The 19299-nt window shown below is 52.6% G+C and overlaps 6 protein-coding genes across 6 annotated transcripts; 1 reads left to right on the forward strand and 5 right to left on the reverse strand.

The window, feature by feature from the left end:
- Positions 1–651: 651 nt before the first annotated feature.
- AtWU_00854 (uncharacterized protein) lies at positions 652–2112 on the forward strand (the record flags this gene model as incomplete). The annotated part of the gene is made up of 3 exons (XM_035495969.1): positions 652–675; positions 740–975; positions 1092–2112. 3 exons carry the CDS (start codon positions 652–654, stop codon positions 2110–2112), a joined length of 1281 nt encoding a protein of 426 aa, XP_035351862.1.
- A 195-nt stretch (positions 2113–2307) lies between these two features.
- AtWU_00855 (putative RNA helicase/RNAse III) lies at positions 2308–6923 on the reverse strand (the record flags this gene model as incomplete). The annotated part of the gene is made up of 7 exons (XM_035495970.1): positions 2308–4825; positions 4879–5958; positions 6017–6164; positions 6280–6532; positions 6629–6674; positions 6730–6758; positions 6810–6923. The coding sequence occupies 7 exons, from the start codon at positions 6921–6923 to the stop codon at positions 2308–2310; spliced, it is 4188 nt and encodes a 1395-aa protein (XP_035351863.1).
- Positions 6924–7991: 1068 nt separating this feature from the next.
- On the reverse strand, positions 7992–9320 carry AtWU_00856 (transcription factor kapC; the record flags this gene model as incomplete). Its single annotated transcript, XM_035495971.1, has 4 exons — positions 7992–8495; positions 8547–8824; positions 9007–9022; positions 9303–9320. The coding sequence occupies 4 exons, from the start codon at positions 9318–9320 to the stop codon at positions 7992–7994; spliced, it is 816 nt and encodes a 271-aa protein (XP_035351864.1).
- A 1852-nt stretch (positions 9321–11172) lies between these two features.
- AtWU_00857 (anoctamin family protein) lies at positions 11173–13638 on the reverse strand (the record flags this gene model as incomplete). Its single annotated transcript, XM_035495972.1, has 5 exons — positions 11173–12423; positions 12470–12901; positions 12966–13254; positions 13324–13480; positions 13554–13638. The coding sequence occupies 5 exons, from the start codon at positions 13636–13638 to the stop codon at positions 11173–11175; spliced, it is 2214 nt and encodes a 737-aa protein (XP_035351865.1).
- A 628-nt stretch (positions 13639–14266) lies between these two features.
- Positions 14267–14888, reverse strand: AtWU_00858 (GNAT family N-acetyltransferase; the record flags this gene model as incomplete). Its single annotated transcript, XM_035495973.1, has 2 exons — positions 14267–14751; positions 14810–14888. 2 exons carry the CDS (start codon positions 14886–14888, stop codon positions 14267–14269), a joined length of 564 nt encoding a protein of 187 aa, XP_035351866.1.
- A 372-nt stretch (positions 14889–15260) lies between these two features.
- Positions 15261–19087, reverse strand: AtWU_00859 (putative vesicle-mediated transport protein (Imh1); the record flags this gene model as incomplete). Its single annotated transcript, XM_035495974.1, has 4 exons — positions 15261–15303; positions 15368–18446; positions 18506–18944; positions 19079–19087. 4 exons carry the CDS (start codon positions 19085–19087, stop codon positions 15261–15263), a joined length of 3570 nt encoding a protein of 1189 aa, XP_035351867.1.
- Positions 19088–19299: the final 212 nt, after the last annotated feature.

Raw genomic sequence — 19299 nt, forward strand, 5'->3', positions numbered from 1 at the left:
TGCGAGTCACGCGGGCAGCGTGACTGGATGACCAAGTGGAAGCTGTTGATGTCCCTGGGCAGGTATGAAAGCTGTTGCGCTCACACTAAGAGTCCCAGAGTATATATTATTCACCCAGGTTGGCCTGGATTTCTATTGAAACGAGATGTTGTCCAGCTGGATGCGGAGTTTATCATAACGGTGAGGTAGAGATCAGTGTGTCAGAGCCCGATTTGGCAATCTAACGGGACCATCATTAGAATTGTGTGGTTTAAAACATGTCCTTAAGAGAAAGGAACACAGTAGTAAAGGTTGAACCAGCGGGGTATGGTAATAGCGGTGAGTAGAAGAGACGAAAAGTGGAAGAGGGAGGATGGAAAAGAGAGAGGAAATGGAGAATGTATGAAAGAAGTTGGTCTGTGCGCGGGAGCTGCTGACGTTGACGTCGATGGAGCGAGTCTCACTTTCTGCCTGCATCCACTCGCTCTTCCTCTTCACGCCTTCCTCTCCGCCTCTCTTTTCCTTCCCTTCCCTCTCTTTCTCTTCTCTCCATTCCACCCTGGTCTTTCTTTCAAGCTTCCTATTGTTCAGTTACCATGTCCTTCTCCTAGTGCGACCTGTATTATTCGATTAGATTACTCCCCGACACACTCCCTAGACAGATAGCCCGTCATGGTGTCCCTGTGGCCCTTCAGGGTAAGTTCAAGTCCACATCCACCGCCAGTCTCCAGTCCACCAACTCACCATTCCCCCATGCCAGGCCGAGGACAACTCTCCAGCATCTTTCGAAAAAGCCCTCGTCGCACTCTCCACCAAGATCACTCGAGCCACCACTCGTCTCGACCTCCACCGCCAACATGCCCGCCGCTTCAAAGCCCTCTGGACTCTCTACACCACCTTCGCCTACCTCCTCTATTCGATTATCATTGCTCTAGTCCTCGGGTGGCAGAATTGGGGAATCGCAGAATACGGCGCGATCATCGGTGGCCCAATCCTGTACGTTCACAATTTCCCCTGATCTACTCCCTCACTGCGACCTGCAACCCCCCACCCCACCCCTATTGCGGAGCGTCACACCTGCATCACAGCTCCTAACCACCATTCTCAAACAGGATCTACCTCATCCGTACCATCTCCACCCGCTACTATGACTACCGCATCTCCAAAACCCAGGCCTACCTCGACGATCTCAACAAACAGCGCGAGAAAACCATCGAGGACCTGAAGACCGCCACGCGCTGGAACTCCACCCAACAGCTCCTCGAGAAATACGGCGGGGAATCGCCCAAACCCGCGCGCTCAAACTCGGTCAAGTCTGGCGACGCCAAGCGCAACAAGTCCGAGGGAGCGAAGCGCAGGCAACCATCTCAGCAGCAGCAGCAAGTCCAGCGCACGGGTATTCCCCCGCCTCCGACAGCGAATATCCGACGACCAGCACCGCAGCAATTCCCTCCTTCTCCTCAACCGCCTGCCACCCCGCCAGTCGCATTCCAGCACCACCAGCAGTCTCCGCAAAATTTCCCAGGCCAACAACCACCACAGCAGCAGAGGTCGCCAAGCATGAATGTAGGCCTCGAAGAGCCCGGATTCGCTCCGAATGCATTCTCCAGTACGCCCCCACAATATGTGGAACAGTCCCACTGGTACGACCGCCTGCTGGACGTATTGTTGGGTGAAGATGAAACCCAGCCCAAGAACCGGCTCGCGTTGATCTGCTCCACCTGTCGAATTGTCAACGGTCAGGCGCCCCCGGGTATTAAGACACTCGAAGAACTAGGCCGCTGGAGATGCGGAAACTGTGGCGCATGGAACGGTGAGGAAAGCGAGGCGAAGAAGGTCCTGGCGGGCATCCGCAAGGAACAGCAGCAGTCGTCCAATATCTCAAGTGGCAGTGTTGATGGCGCAGAGACCCGCTCGTCCGTGGGAGGAGATGTAACGGATGACGGCGTCATGGTGGCTGCTACTGGTAGCGAGGATGATCAGCTCGAGTCGCACAGCGAGGGAGCTGAGACGTCGGAGGAACAGGCAGAGCAGTCGGCGGAGAGTGAGGATGAGGTAGGGGAAGAGCCTGAACCACAACCCAGTAAGAGGGTTACCCGATCTCGGGCTAAGGGTGGAAGAAGGAAGGGTTGATGATATGCCACTAAGGCTGTTCTGTAATGTAGTTAGTTTATTCATGTGGCATTATTATCAATACCAGGTCATATCATCCAGACTATATTCAAAGTAGAGTCAACCAGTAGTGTATGTCATTCTCATATCCAAGATGTAGATCGCTCAAACTACAAACATAACCCCTAAACCTAACTCCAAATAACCCAATACTAATCACAAACTACACCCCCTCCCCACAAGAATCTCCACTGCCCTCTCCGCCGCCGTAATCTCCGCCTCCTCACTAGTCAAACACCTCTCCACAAGAACAGCCACGCCCTCCACGCCCGCCATCGTCACCGCACACCGATACGTCGCCCCATCATCCTCCCCACCAGCAGTACCAGCAGTACCATCCCCATTCACCACCCTCACCACCTCGAACCTAATCTCCCCCTTCGCCATCTGCTGCGCAATATTCCTCGGATGCATGACATCCACCCCATCCTTCAGAATCCGCCTCAAATACCACAACAGCCCCAACCGTTCCAGGAACTTCTCACACTCGGCCAGATTCCCATGTGAATCGATGAATATAGCGCCCAGGATACTCTCAATGATATCGGAGAAGAATTTATCCGCGTTGAGCTGGGAGAGGTATTTCCAGGGGTAGGACGGGGAGTGTTGCAGGCCGTGGATGATATTCTTGCGGAGCGAGGCGTGGCGGGCTAGGGCTGCGTCTCGGGCTGTTTGGAGATGGGCACCTTGATAGCGCATGAAGCGCCAGAGTTCGAGTTTGTGGTCGATGGATGAGGGGTTGAGGGAGGCGGTTCCTGATGGGTTGATTTGTACGGTGGAGCGTTTCTCGACGAGGGCGAATTCCATGCAGAAGAAGGCGAGGAGGTTGGCGTTCACGACGGCGTGCTTTATCTTGGTCATTTGGCCTTGGGGGATTTCGTGCGGGTGGGAGAGGAGGGTCGACATGATGGCCATGTCGAGGACGGCGTCGCCGAGGAATTCGAGTCGTTGGTAGGATTGGGTGGTGGTGTCGAATTGGCAGGATGGGTGGGTGAGGGATTCGACGAGGAGGGATTTGTGGGTGAAGGTGTAGCCGATGTGCGTCATTAGGTGGTCGTCGTTTAGGGTGTGGTTGGTGGTGCCTTCTGGAGTTGAGGGGGCTGTGGTGGTGGTGCGGTCGATGTGCTCGAGGTTCACTTCGGGGAGGAAGCGGTGGATGCAGGCGTGGGCGGCGGCGAAGCCGCCGTCGATGTAGGAGGCTCCGATTAGGGCTTCGACTACGTCGGCGAGGACTTTGGTGGATATTGTTCGTTGTTTTGGGGTGAGGCTGATCTTTTCGGAGATGAGGGGGGCGGTCCATTTGCGGGGAGTGAACGTCTTGTTCATGATGAAGGCGTCGAGGCCGGCGTCGAGGGCCGCTCGGGCGAGACGGGAGTTTTGGACGATCTCGTCTCGTCCTTCGGAGAGGTAGCCTTCGTGCCAGTTGGGGTGCTGGAAGAAGAGTTGGCATGAGACGGTGAATTTGAGGACTGAGTCGCCGAGGAACTCATATCGCTGGTAGTTGGTGAGTGATTGCGCGCTGGGCGCGGTGATGGCCGTGATAACATGACGAATGCTAGAGAATTCAAGATCGCGGAGAATGGTCTCGCATAGTCTAGTCGCAACCAATGTGGCTTCTAGTCTATCCAGTATAACTGATATGAAGCGGCCGAAGATGGTTTCGGCATAGGGAAGTTTGTCTATGGTGCAGTTTTCCGCAAGAATAAGACGGATCTTTGAGGAGATATCAGGGATTTCAGTATCAAGTTGCTTAGCAGCTAATGTTTGCCGGTGCAAAAGATTTCGTCGCTTTGGGAAGGCGTCGCATTCGAGCTCGACTATGGGTGTGTCATCTTGTCCGGACACAACCCACCGTTTGAACACCATAGGCTCATTGTAGCGTAAGCGGTCCCGCACAATTCCCATTATCGTAGGAAAGTCCTTGCGAGAGTAGACCTCTAGAGCAGGCTCGTCTCCAGCGTGCTTCTTAAGCCATTCTGCCAACTCAAGGTCGGAAAGGTCGGGCCCAAACAGAGTAACAAAGTCTTGTTCGGGTCTCAGTTGTCTAGAGCTTGCAGCCTGGAGGTATAGCGCGGTTGCTAGTCTCATATTTTCAATGCTGTCAGCGGCGATCCCTTTCATTCGCTTCGGTTTGTCGAACGCCAACGTATAGGTTGTCTCGCTGTCCCAGAATAAGGTCATCGGTTCAATCGGTGGTAGACTCGTTGGGCTGGTCAACCTGATACACATGTGAGAGTCCCCATTGTGCTTTATAGCAATTTGCGTTTGATGGACATCAGGGGATGACCAGGAACAAGCCCAATCGACCCATGGATCGTACTGTTCCGATACTTCCACAAGGGCCGGCAGGTTAACATGATCGGTCTCTTTTAGCTCTAAATTCCTTTTGAACGGAAGTAGATGATCGCTCAGAAGACCAAACTCGTAGAGCCGTTTGTAGGCTTGAAAGGCTGCTTCTTTCCGAGCTGCTCGCTCGGTCTGCCACCATCGCTGGCCCTGAATACGGCGGACTTCGGGATGGACGCAGGACGGCAATGTGACAGTACCTCTCAATAGATCTGCATCATCCTTCTCATATGAAAATTCAGGCTCGTTGCTCGCATACGGTTGGCGTGGCAGGACTGCGCAGAAATGGTTGAGGTGTGCAACGGCGGTGTCTGCCGTCAAGACAGCACTGGAAAAAATCAGCATCAGAACACAATTTGAGAGTGCTGTGCGGAGCCATACCCAGTAGATGGCACCTCAAGCCTTTCCACCACTTCTTCGTTTATAGCCTCCAGGGCCCAAGCCTCGCGCAGTCGCCTTTCGTCATCCTCATACGCTTTGATCATGGCCTGTTCCAGGTCCTCCCACTTGCTCAGTGCAGAAGATTCATCATCTGTAGAGAACATGATGGCATAGGTGGATTGCCTATGCCGCGCACGACCTCGTCTCTGGACGAACGATTTCAGGTTCGGTGGCTTATCATAGCAGACTACCACGCTGCAGGCGCTAATGTCAATGCCCTCCTCCAGCACATCCGTCGCAATAATCAAGTTCTTCTGGCCGGTCCGGAACTCGCTCAGTGTATCGCGCTGCATACGGGCGTCAAGGAGCTCACCCAGAACGTCTTTGCTACCTCCGCCTGACCAGCCGACGAAGGAAGCGCATCGAAAGCGATGCTTGGTCACAGGATGAATAGACAGTAGCTTTTCCATTACACTCACTGTAGCCCTCTGTTTAGCAAATACTAGACCGGAGAAGTTGGGCTCTCCCTTTGTATCCAAGAATTCCAGCAGGGATCGGAATTTCGGTGAAATAGGTATTCTATCCGGGTCGGAAGGAGTGAGATCGAGATTTGGGGTCGGTAGCTTGGAGACGATATCTAATAGATATGCCTTCTCCTCGTCGGTCCAGCCCATGCTATCCACTGAATTATCGGCTCTCGTTTTGAGCTGCTCGACAGAAGCGTATATGAAGTAGTCGGCAGCCCACTCCCCAAGCTCTTCAAATATGTGCAAACTTCTTGTTGCAAATCTTTTCAGCTGATCGTTGCAGTAAGTCTTCCCGGACTCGAGGACCTTTTGCAACGCCCTTCCGTCAAGAGGGCTCTTTCTCAGTTTCTTAATGTACGGATCATCCTCGAGCCTCATAGATGTCCATGCGTTCACAAGAGCTTTCAAAGTCCTGCTTCCAGCCTGCAGATCGTCGAGCAGTACCGGGGTAAACAATATCTGCTGCAAATATGGCCGATGGGTATGCGTCATAAGCTCTGACCGATGAGTCCGTGGTGTCTTGCACACGGCATCAAGATTTGACTCAATCTTCCTGATCTTGTCAGCCCTACCCTGCCCTGCCCTGCCCTGCACGCCAACACTACACTCACAGTAGCTCCTGTTTATTTGACCTCACCACGGGACTAGCCGTGAGGCCGAGAATCTTGGGCACAGCTTCCGCGCCATGCCTTTCCAGCGTAGGGTGATAAAAGTCCTCCATGATCTTATTTGCAGGGTGGCGTCGCATGCAATGATGGGCTGCCAATAAAAACACACGGCATAAGCAATTCTCATCTCACAAACACATGTATACCCACACACACAGCCCCCTACATCATATAACCTCCGGATTTAAAGCATAGCGTTACTATACCTTCATCGAAAATCAACAGACCCAGCTGGGTGATCTTGACGAACCCATGGCTCATCGCACTGGCAAGAACCGCATGCGTGGACACCACCACCTGCATCTCCTTCAGGATCGCATCCCAGATAGGCTGCTCAGTCCAAAGCTCGACCTTGTCTAGACTGGTGAGGGTCCGGGCCCTGACGGCAGGGATGTTGTCGGAGATGAATTTGAATTGTTGCAGACATAGGGCGACAGTGGGTGTTAAGAACCAGATTAACTGGAGTGATGCATGATAAGTCAATGACTTATGAGCCAAGAATAACTTCACGTCCTTCTTTTTTTATGACTATTATTATAATTATTATTTTCTCACCTTGTGCGGATTACTCTCCAGCTCCTTCATGATTCGCAGTAGAGCGCTGCAGTGAAACCGTCAACTTCAAATAAAGTTCCACTGTGGAGAAACAAACATACATGTGAGTTTTCCCACTGCCAGTTCCCATCTGCAATATATTATTAGCCTGAACCTTTCAAAGATAGTAAACCTTGCATACCGTGACAATGATATTCTCCTTCAAGCTCGCCTCAAACATCTCCACCTGGTAGCTGCGCGGGCGGTATGCGGGCGCATCTTCGCCGGCGGGAAGTACAGTCGCAGCAGCTGTCATCTTGCAGTCATCGGGGTATCACTGGGGAAAAAAACAGATCTGGGCAGAAACAACGATAGTAACAGATGCTGATGAAGAGAGCCCCAGCAGAAGGGTAAAAAGAGAAAGAGAGAAAAGAGAAAGAGACGCTGAGAATATCAAAACAACTAACTCATCTCAATGAACTAACCATTTGGTTCGAGGAGGCGCCAGAGTGGAGGGGAGAGAGACTAGAGAGACAGTCGACCAAAAGGAGGAGTGGGGTAAACAAACTGGACAAACTTGGTTGGTTTGGCTGGCCTGGCGGGGTTGGCCTTATGCAGCTACTAGCACTTATTAATAGATTCATTCGCTAATCACAGTGGTATTTATTTTGGGGTTGGGTTTGGAGATAACGCTCCCACTGTGGATTGGTTCGTGGTTTGATTTGGGAAGCCGAAGCTTGGTTGGATACTGGTTGGATTGTTGTTGGATCGGGCTGCTAGAATTGAAAGTCGAATCGTGAATGGACAGTCTACAGAACTATAAAAGTAGTACTTATTGCATCCCCCAATTTCGGAATAGATTGGTATTCGGTTCTGTCTTGAACTGTCACATAACGAGGATAAGGAGGGCAGCATCTTCAGAGCAGACACAGATGGATTACTATGAGCAAGTCGAGCAGTCTGTTTTCCTGAACCCTCTGGTAGGAAGGGGCCCTCTCTAACAAACATCGTATGCAAGTGTTGAAACGGGGAATTACCGGAAGCCTCCTGTGCCCACTGCCAATGCATCGGGCAATCGGCAAACGGGATGGAAGCACCCAACTGCATTAACAACGATGGGTGCACTTCTTCTGTCCCAGGAGACTCCTGTGGCTGACGCTGTGGATGAACATCAAATATGAAAAGCACAAAACACCGCTCCTTCCGAGGCCAGAATGGATACCTAGTTACATCACGCCATACACCAGAAGATACGACAACGGTAGGAATATCGAAACAGAAAAGAAATGAGCTGATGATATATCTCGGGAGTTCGCAGTCAACAGAATACAGGAAAGGCGACAACAATCAAGGGTAATATCGAGTTCGAACATATCCGGATCACTCATGATACAACGGGCAACCCGTGACCAGGCTCCGTTTTCGTGGCGTCAGACCCATCGGGCTGTCCGTCGTCATTGCGCGGGCGACGAGCCTGGAAATTGTTCCCCAGGAAGTTCGCCTCCTCATTGGGGTGCTTGCGCATTCCCAGGCCAGCAACCGCGATGCGATTCAGCGAGTTCATGTCTTCGTTCGAGGCAGCACCGGGGTTGGGGACCTGCATTTGCTGCGGTGCACCGCCAGGACCGGGCGCGGGACCGGTGGCCGCCGGAGCCCCCGGCGGAGGAACGGAGATATCATTGCGTGGCTGGTTCAGATCAATGTTGCCAGGCAGCTCGGGAACCTCACCCTGAGAGTCCAACAAGCGCGATTGCAGGTTGATGATATATTCACGGAGCTGGTAGTTCTCGGCTTGCAGCTGCTTCATAGTCTCGTTTGTGTTATCAAACTCCTTCACTTGCTCCTCCAGCTTGCGAATATAGCTCTCCTTGCGCTGACGGAAAGCTCTCTGCTTTTGGTCAGTCCAACCCTTAATCCCAGGCATTGGGGTGCACTATACCTGTGCGGCCCGGTTCTGGGCAGCGCGCTTGGAAGTCGACAGCGGTCGCTTGCCATATGTCTTGGGGGATTCCTGGCCCGTAGGCTCTGGCTGGGGAGGAGTCTGAGGAGGACCACTGAGCATGGCAGCGCCGGAGATGGCAGGGTCGATGTTGTTCTGGTCTCGAGGGCTGGTGGTGTTGGGTTGCATATGCGGAGGCTGCGCGGTCGGACCTTGCGGACGTGCCTGCTGTGGGTGCGACAGATGTTGGTGAGCAGCCAGGAGCTGATCATGCAGCACTGGAGATCAGACACGCGAGTCAGCATTTAATATAAACACATACGAGGCCAGGGAAGTGGAGTGAGGCAGTAAGCAGCCCGCAAACGCGATGACGCGATGACTGCTGGGGCGATTTTCCTCCTGCTTGTCTCTTTTTTTTCTCTCCCCTATTCCTTCGCGATGCAAAGCTGGTTTCACTTACCCTGATCCGCATGGTCCTATCAAGAAACCCTACAGTTAGCATCTATATACTCCATGATTCATGTATATCCGGTTGACGCGACCGGTGAGCATTTCAAGGCCCCCGTGTCGCGAAAACATGGGCGTGATCCGGCATCGCTCGTCCGACAGACAGGGCGACGGCAGTCGCGAACACGACCAGAAAGCTCAAGCTCCCGGCTCGGAACATGAGCTGCGCGAATCTGGGGAAACGGGGGAAAGACCAAGATGGGACAGACGCGATCTGATGACAAACCGCGACAAGCATAGGCTGCTTACCTGAGCAGACGTTTGCATACTTGGATGCGGCGCTGGGGCTAGTGTGGGCTGCATCGAGGCAATAGATCAAAAGACAACGGAGACGCGCCGGAAAAAAGACACGACAGGATCAATTCACGAAGAGGAGAAGGGCGGACGACGAGCTCGGCCAGTATATTCACACGTTTTCTTTGGAGGTTTCGAGGGGGGAGGCGAGGATGTAGAGGAACGATGTAGGATAAACGGGGAAGGACGATGAGGTAAGCAGAGAACGAAAGAGAGTGAGCCAGTTCGGAAATAGCTCGTTTTCGCTAGGCAGGGGAAGTTGTTTAGGTAAAGGCTGCTCACGCGGGAGGTGCCTTAACTGACTAACTAAGCTGGATTGCAGTTTGACTGCTGACTATTATTGGTGATAACCGGGGGGGGGTGGGAAAGTGGATGTGGGCAGATTAGTAGTAATTATGAGAGGCAGTGATCTCGTAAGCAGCGAGTTGTGACGGGAAGTGCTGGGAAGAGCTGACCACGAGAGGGGGGAGAGGGGGCCGAGAGAGGGAAAGGGAAGATTAGTTAAAGGATCAGTCAGAAAATAAGTGACGTGTGGGAAAAATGGAGGAGGGCAAGTGGCTGGCGCCGAGGGAAAAGGGCCCTTCCCCCGGTGAACTTCACTGGTACTACCACCGTAGTAGTAAGTTACCTGCCTTGCTTCCTCAGGTGTCCAACCCTGCATTTCAAGGAGACTCACGTCTTTGTTTACTGGCTTCTCTCAACATCTTAACATCACTTCATTCGCTCATTACTTCCTCCTAACTTAACTCTGAACATTACACAAATATCCCCTCCTTTCCCCTCAACAATCCGAACTTCTTTGTTTCTGCGTTTCTACTGTGTTCTACCTGACCCACGGTTGATGACTGATCCCGCATGTGCTGACTCATCGCTTTCCACAACAACACTAACTTAGTCACCCAAATAGTAGTTTGCCGGCATTTCACGGAATCTCCCACTGCACAGTAGTAAACACACTCTCCGACGAGACCTAGATAGATACATTCTGAGAAATAACAACTCCCCTACAAATCAAGCAAAACCCCTCAACAAATCCCCCCCCAACCGGATCTACACACACGTACAACACCCGGGACGTAAAATGATCTTCAACCACTTACTACATCCCTCCGCCGGCATCCGGGCGGTGTCACTAGGAATGTCGGATTCATCGGGGTAAGAATGCCGATGGATGCCTGAACTGCAGTGGCCAGTGGGGAAAGAAAGGTCTTCTGACTCAGCCGAGAATTGGCTGGACCGTAGGACGTAATGTCATTGGGTGAGCCATGGCCAAGTCCAGGCTCGAGTCCCAGCGACCATTTTCTGCCCATACTACCAAAAGGCGGTCAAATTTTGTACAGATTTCAGATGAGTGTTTGGGGATCTGTATACTCTAAAATCCGACAAAATCCGAGGTTTTATCATTGAGGTCGACTAGCTTCTGCCGCTTTGGGCGGTGGGAGGGGCGGTCGGGGTTGGGTTTTGCCATTGATTTATCTACTTACTTACTCCGTATTGCCTAGTTGCCTTGGTTGGATAGGATGGCAGTTTCTTCGGTGTTCAATTAATTGGATACAGTGTAGTTATTTATGTATGTATGCATGTATGTATGCATGTATGTACTTGGAACTGACATTTAGACAGTCTGTTACTAGTAAGTACACCTCGAACTACGTGCAACATACCAGCAACTAGAATAATGATTAAGTACATCGATCAACCTTCATGACACATATAGACAATAGAGAAGTTCCAGCTCCCACTCATAACCCATGTATATACTACGTTCATGACCCCAGTCCATTATGACATAATCTCCTCTCCTCTCTCGTCATTCCATCTCCCTTCATTGCTCCTTCTTCACCGTGGGCTCAGTCGCCAACGTCTTGATAATAGTGGCCCCAACATGCGCCGACTCCTTCCAACCCTTCTGTCGCATCCAGAACCGTTCCGCCGGGTCAATGTCGTGAGTTGACCACTCACGAGCATCCTCTTCCAATGACTTCCGCGTAATATCAGGCACTTCCATGGATTGATCCGGCCCATGCTCATCCCCTTCGTCATCACTGCTGCGCGCCGCGATCGTCGACTCCAAGTACCGCTTGCGCATAAGGTACCGCTCCGTCCGCTCCTTCTTGGCATTCGGGGGCTCCAACTTGGCCATGGCTGCGCGGATGGCATACCGCACCATGAGGTAGATGTGCTCGGAGAAGAAGATCGTCAGCAGCAGTGCCCATCCGCGGATACCGGTCGGCTCGCCGTTCGGGCCTTCATGGCCGTTGCTGAACATGTAAAGAAGTGCGGAGCTGGTGATGCTGCCGACCCATGACAGGAAGCCGAGGCTTTCCAGCCAGGGCCCAATGGTATCGGCGCGCTGCGGCCAGGGTCTCTTGCACTCCATGCAGATCTTAAAGAAATCGGACCGAAGTTCCACCCAGTTGTTGACCAGGAAGGAGACGGGGACGAGGGGCCAGACAGGAGAGAACAAGGCCAGATATCCGAACTGGATGCACATCTCTCGCAGGTCTTCAGTCACGTCGTAGTCCTCCAAGTCGGCTTCGTTGCGTACCCGGGTCAGGAACTTGGTCTCATCGGGGTGGTCGTCGAACAATGCCTCTTTCTTGGCCTCGGTACCATCCTCGGTCTCGATCTTTCCTTGCTTTCTGCGGTTGTATTGCTTGTATTCGCGGGAAAGGCGCTGCTTCAGCATAGGCACAATGGTCTCCATGGCAAAGTTGACAGCTTGGGCTGTGACGGTGAAGTAGATCACCTGCTTGCGCAGACGGTCCGGGTCAATGCTAAATTCTGTCCTCCGTGAGCTTGCGTCTTCCTTCGACACGAAGGGCCGAACAGTCAGATGGAAGACATCAAGGTACGGCACGATCCGGCTCGCGAAAGGTACATAGACAAAGGCTGTGAGAATGATTGGCAGATACGAGGTGATAAAGTTGATAATGAACACCTTCTGCGTCAGAGCCACATCGTATGCAGGCTGCGTCTCGTAGTTCTCGTAGTCATTGAGCTTCGTCGCGATAGACACCAGGACCGAGCTCATCGTTGGGATGAGAGCCGAGAGCAGAATGGTGGGGATGAAGACCTGATCTGTTAGCGGACCTTCTGAGATCCCGGCGATTCAGACTCACCAAGTAGGTCTTCAGTGGACCATTGTATACCTCTGAGATGAAGATCTCAATAGCAAAGCACGTGGCGATAATGACACCCAATGCAACGGCGGAAAGCAAGGCGAACGGGACAATCAGCAGTTGTCTATACATCCGCCTGGTCGCGGGGAAAACCCCCCTGACCTCACCAGTGCTTTCATCCTGAACTTCCCTCTCGGGCTTGAACTCGCGTCTCTTGGGTCGCACAACCGAGACCCCCTTTGTTTGCCAACGACAGCTCAGATCCTCCTCCTGGCGCTTCCAGTACTCGATGAAAATGATACACCACAAGCTATTCACGACCGCATATATGATGGAGAAGGATCCGAGGAGCAGCCAGCAAGAGAAACCGAATACGGCAGGGAACATAAGGAACCTAAAGTATGACTGTAGGAATGCGAAGTAAAACCCGACCTGTACGTAGAAACACCCATTAGCTGCAGATCAAGTACGCATGCAAGGCCGGTCTTGTCCTTACATTCTCTCCGAACGTATTGCGTATCTGATCCAAATCATCAGCTGACAAAAACGTCTTCTGGCTCCAGTCCTTCATGCACTGTTTGTTCATGGCCTCATCATGCAGCGGGAAGATCGCATCGACACATTTCCATTCGCCATGTTTCGGAGTAATACCAGCGCCACCTGCTTCTTTAGGGACAGTGATCATATGGTAGATAACGCGCAAACGCTCCGATTCCGACTGGGCCTCCGCCGAGGATTCCGATTCGGGTTCGGTGTTGCGGACGCCATAGAGCCAATCGCGGATGCTAGTGAAATGAAATAGACGGATCAGTAAGAGACGACCAAACCCGACCGTGCAAAGAGCAAGCGCTCACCGTGATTGATAGATGGCACGCTTCAGGCTCTTCTTCCGTGACGCTCGGACGAATATCAACAGCGACGATTCGTCCCCTTGCCTCACTTCGGTCTGCAGTCCAACCTCGAAGAGTTTCCGCAGCAGTCGATCGAGTTGCTCGGTCGCATGGGCGGTGTCTAAGTATAGATAGTGGTGGTTAGGTCGGAGCGACACCGGAATTGCTGGGCCTGGGGTACACCGCCATCTTACCAGTCTCACCACCAAAGTTGTAGCGAATCACGTAGTCCACATAGTGATTGCTATGCACAGGGTCCCGAGGGAGAGTGGAAGCCATTGAAGAGGAAAGAAAGAGGGATGTCGAGTGCAATCAGGGAATCATGAGTACGAATAGGGAGCACTGTCGACAAAGCATCGAGAGTATCCCAGGGGAGCGGGATCTACTCGCAGTAATTAATAGTAATCTAGTGATTAGGGAGGAGCTACCGTTTTTTCCCAGGGGATCTACGCCGCGATGACGACGTCACCACCGATCCGATCTGGCGCTTAGGGTTAGCCCTCATCGTGGCTGGTGCCGATCGTCGCCCCCATCGTCACTATGCTTTCATCAATCAGCAATTCTCTCTGCTCCAGTGTGCCTTGATCGTTCATCAAGTTCCTTTGAGGGGTGATGATGCTAGCTTATGCACCGGAGAGTCCTCATCCAGACTGGATATGTTGTTTTTCCTTCACCGCCTTCTGCTGCTGAGTATTTCCGGGCGGTGAGACTCATCCCTGTTGCTGATCTGCCAGTGGCTCCATATAAAGTAGTCCAAGAGGTCAATCATTTCATGTGATGCTTGAAAGCCACAGCCACAACATTATTCTAGAATCGTAATCTGTACAGTTTATTGCGATCGGGATGGGACATGCTTAAATAATCCCTCCACATCCTCCCGCATCTTTTGATCGGGCTCTTAAATCGTTCACAATCCCTCCGCCAACTTGTTCAACGCCGGTCCCTCCATCATCATCTTGGTCCACTCATCCATGGCTTTAGCCCCAACCTGCTCGTAGAACTTGATGCTGGGCTCATTCCACTTCAAAACACTCCACTCAAGACGTCTGCCCTTGATCTCCAGGACCTTGGCGGCAAGGTACTTGAGCAACTTGAAGCCGTAACCATTACCCCGAGCACTAGGCTGAACATAAAGATCCTCAAGGTAAATACCCGGAGCTGCGCGCCACGTAGAGTAGTTGTAGAAGAAGAGTGCCATGCCGACAGGCTTGGGTGTGGGGTTCTCCGCCGTCGCAGGAGGGGTAATAAGCGCGGTGTACACGGAGCCACGCTTGGGCGGGCTGTCGGGGAAGGACAAGGTTTCAAGGAGGGACTCGTGAGTGGCCTCTACTTCGTGCAGGGCTTTTTCATAATCTGCCAGCTCGCAGATGAACTGGTGGATGATCGGGACATCTGCAATGGGAGCCAAGACATGGTTAGTCAAGATCGGAGGCACTGCCAATGGGCCAACGCAGGTTATGCTTTGACGACATCAGAAGGAAGTACTTGCCCTCAGGAGTCGCAAGGCGAATATTAGGCTGGTCAGACATTGTGCCGGTATGTGCAATAGCTACAGAAAGAAGCAAAATGTTGAAAAAAGACGAAAGCAAGAAGCCGGGGATGAATATATATGAAGACGTCGGAGGACCCGCCTGTCGTTCCCCACCGTGCGGTCGGGACCCGCAAATGTCTCCTACTCTCGAAAGGGGCTTTGACTGCCCTGCGCCCTTCGGTTGACATCGAGTCCTCTGGAAGGTCGCAGAACCACAAGAATAATAATGTCAACTAGGACTATTTTGGAGAGACAGGATGAGTATCGACAAGGTATAATAAGATGTGAATCAAGAATGCTATGTACCAGGTATAATTACAACTATGTCCTTGCCTCCAAGAACCATGGTTTCCGGCAAAGGCTTGGAAGTCTAGCGTGAGGTGATGGCCGCCATCCACTTTTGCTCATCGGTCCTGTTCAAGTCAGCATATACAAGTCTCCAGAAGGGAAGGAAAGAATGAACACTTGGATACTCACCGGTCGAAATGTAGCAGCATCCCCAGGACAGGCACCAGCTGCTTCTGGTAGTTCTTGTCCTTCTGCTCCAGAAACTGGAGTAGAACATTCTTCAGGTAGATGTAATCGATGGATGATGTATTAGGCCCGGTTGGCGTCTCGCTTCTCCGGGTTGACGGACTGCGGTCTTTGGAGACTGGAGAGGCCAGCGCTTTGCGTGATCCGGAATCGATGGATGATCTGGATGACTGCGGATTGGGACCGAAACGACTCTCATCCGGTAGCATCTTGTTGGACTTGCGGACCTTTTCTAGGCGCGCGTTGGTCTCCTCCACGGACCGGCGTAACTCGGCCTTCTCCTTCTCCAGATCACGGACTTGTTTTTCACTTTCGTCCAATGCATCCCGCAACCGTGCCATAGCCTGTCGTAGATCACTGAGTTCTTGGGTGGTCTTCTCCGACTCGGCCTCGAGTTGATCCCGTCTGCGTTTCCAGTCCTTCTGAGTATGCTCCAGCTCTTCCTTATCCTCCTCCACAGTACGCAAGGCTCGCTCCGCTTCGCGCAGCTTGCCCTTCAAGTCTTCCAACTCACGCGCCCGGCGGCGACTCTGAGCACTTGCTTCATCCTCAGCCCTGTCGCGTTCTTCGATGGCAGCCTCCATGCGCTCTTTGAAATCCCGTACTTTAGCCTCTGCGCGGCCGTCAATATCATTGAGAAGACGTCGCATGGTCTCGCCCTCCCGAGTCCGTTCGCTCAGCAGGCGATGAGCATCCGCTAATTCTTCTTCCAAGCTTTCACAACGCTCCCGGGCTTCCTTCATCTGCATGCCCAACTCCCCAGCCTGGTCGCGCATGCTATTCATCAAGCTTTGTGCGCTGGCATGCTGTGCAGTCTTCAGCTGGATCTCCTCTCGCAGGCCGCCAAGATCCTTGTTCAACTGAGCAGCTTGGCTCTCAGCTTCGCGGAGCCGGGCCCGAGCTGCCTTGAGCTCATCTTGAGCCTTGGACAGGTCCGATGCCAGCTTCTCCTTTGCCTCCACAGCTTCCTGCTTTTTGCTCTCTGAGTATCGCAAATCAGATTGGGCGACCGTCAATTTCTCCTCGCTCTTCAGACGGCTGTCCGTCTCTTGTCTGATCTTCTGATTGAGAGACTTGACTTCTGCGTCCCTTTCTGATATGGTAGACTTCAGCGACTTCAGCTCTGCGCGCAATTCGTCATGCTGCCCCTCCAGGTTTCGCAAGTCGGCTGTCTTGCTGTTCAAGGATTCCTTTGTCGACTTCAGCTCCGCGGACTCGGCCCGTAGCTTCTTCACTTCCGGTTGCAGTTTCTGCAGAGTCTCCCGCAGTTCTGTCATATCCTTGAACCGCGTGGCAGCCAGCTGCTGGGCAGCTGAAAGCTCAGTCTCCAGTGTAGTAGACTTGATCTTGAGGCTCTCATATTCGTCCTTCAGGTCATTGTGTGCCTTCTCGGTATCAACCTTGCTAGACTCATTACTCGTCCGCAAATCTGTCAGTTCCTTCTCCAGCTTGGATATCGTCTCCTCCAGCGCGTTCTTCCCGGCGGTTAGCTCCTTCACCTTATCCTTGGCTTCAACATGGTCTTGGCCGATATTGAGTAAGTCATCGCGTAGGGTTTCGATTTCCTCTTTCAAATCCTCCTCTCCCTTGATCCTGGAGCAGAGACGGTCAATGGTAGCGTCCTTCTCAGCCAGCTGCGTTTTGAGCGATTCGATGTTCTGCTCCAGCTCGGTGAGCTTCAAGGCTGCTTGATCATCTTGCTCTGCCGATTCTTGCTTCTCCTCAGCAGGAGCAGCTTCAACTACTTTGTTGGCCTCCTCGTTCGCCTTGCCTCCCTTCTTCTTCTTTTTGTTCTTCTTCTTGCCTCCCCCAGCACCGCTTGCGGGGTTCGCTGCTGGTGCTGTAGGTCCGGCGGAGTCCTCTTTCACTGCTGCAGTTTGTGGTGAAGGAGCCAGACTCTCGCGAAGTTCATCAAATGCTGCTTCCTTTCCATTCGCAATTTGGTCTTTGGTCTGTTTCCATTTCTCGTTATCTTTGAGATTAGCATCCAGGAAATTGACAACATTCTGTAGTTTGCCCATATCTTCTGTCTTCTGTCCCATTTCAGTCTTGAGACAGGTAAATGTTTCTTCCGTCTCCTTGAGCTGGGACCGCAGACTGTCAACCAGACCTTGTAGGACCCCAAGACGCCGGTCATTGGCCTCCTTTTCGCGATTCAAGTGTTCCAATTTTGATTCAATCTCTGCTTGCTGATCAGCGCTCTTGGCTTGAGCAGTCTGAGCCTGGAGTTGCTCGATCTCATCGGCCTTTTGCTTGAGCTCGGATTTCAAGTTTTCGATTTCGGAGCTTGTCTTCGCCACAGCCTCTTCTGATTTTTCGAGCTTGGCTTTAAGCTCCTCAACTTCCTCTTGATTAGAGGTTTTGAGTTTCTCCAACTCCGCATCCTGTTTGTCCTTAGTGTCGCGCAACTCAACAAGCTCCCGGGTAGCGGACTCCAGGTTATGGACCATGCCTTCCGTTGACTCGCGGGCTACTGACAAATCGCGCTTGAGCGACTCTGTCTGGGACTTCAGAGTCTCAATTTCCTCCTGTTTCTCCTTCAGTTCTGACTCCAGTCGCGGGATTTCGCTGTCATATGAGAAGAACTCCTCACTATCACCCTGTGCCCCAGACTCCTTCGGAGACGTCTCCGCAGTATCCTTGGCGCCAGAAGTGGTCGACTTCCCGGACTTCGTAGCGCTATCGGGTGTAGATTCGTCGGTAGCGGAGCTCTCGGCAGCTGGCCCTTCGTCTTTCTTGGCTTGGGATTTGCTATCCTCCTTGAGTTTTGTAACTTCATCCCAAGCGGCTTTGGTGGATTTCTGAGACTCTTCCAATTTCTTCTTGTAGTCGTCCCGCTCTGCTGTTACACGTTTCAATTCCTCGGTCACCAGGTCACCTTTCAACGAGATCTGATTCAAGTACTCTGTCAAGGCTTTCGGTTCGCTGATCGACGTCAGGGGGGTGTTCTCTCGCAGGGCAGCTTCGAATGGTTCGATCGACAGGACACGCAAATGGGCCATGCGGTACGCTTTAAGGAGATCTGAAGTAGAGCAACAAGTTAACAACATGGCCGGACGATCGTTGCAGAGCGCTCATTACCTTGATAACGGGATTCAAGTTTGCCCAACCTTCGCAGTTTTACCCGAATCTCTGGCGGGAGCTCAGACGGTGACTGGTTCGTCTCAGTTACAGGCTGAGCCTCGGGCTTCTTGGTTGCGGACTCCTCAGAAGACGTCTTCCCCTCCCCGGCGTTCTCCTCCGGGGCAGCTTCGGAGCCACCTGCCGACTCCAGACGCGGAGTGGCAGATCTGCTGGAACCTTCATCATCTCCGATGGCGAACTCCGGTTCGAACTCGTTGGGATCAGGGCCACGGACAGGGGTACCAGTGTTTCGCCGAGGACGAGAGGCTCGCCTTGTCGGAGATAAGTTGCGACCCGTGGGATGACGAGCGGAGTTGGAGCGCGAAAGTGAAGTTTGAGCAGACCGTTGACGAGCTTGTTCTTCTGCAATCCGCGAATCGATTGCGTCGCGCAAGCGCTAAATTGGGAACAAGGCGGGATCAGCCACAGCACTGGCACGAGCACAAGATGGCACGGGGAATGCGAAACGGGTAAATAGTAATGGACAGGTTGAGAGGGAGATTTGAGAACAACTAGCGGGCGGCGACTTACCTGAAACATGACCGTGGCGGGCCTGTGAGCCAAGGCCACAGCAAAACTGATGAACGAAAGACAGAAAAAGAGAAGTCGGCAAAGGGTGAGAACAAGGAGAAGCAAGCGATAGGCAGGAAAGAAGGGGAGCATGAAATCCGGCGGCGGCGGCGACTACAACAACTCATCCACACGGGGGCTTCTTCGGTTGGCAGTTTGGGCGGCCAGCACGGGGCAGAAAG

The sequence above is a fragment of the Aspergillus tubingensis genome (assembly GCF_013340325.1).
Source record: "Aspergillus tubingensis WU-2223L DNA, scaffold_2, whole genome shotgun sequence".
In the NCBI taxonomy this organism is placed as follows: domain Eukaryota; kingdom Fungi; phylum Ascomycota; class Eurotiomycetes; order Eurotiales; family Aspergillaceae; genus Aspergillus; species Aspergillus tubingensis.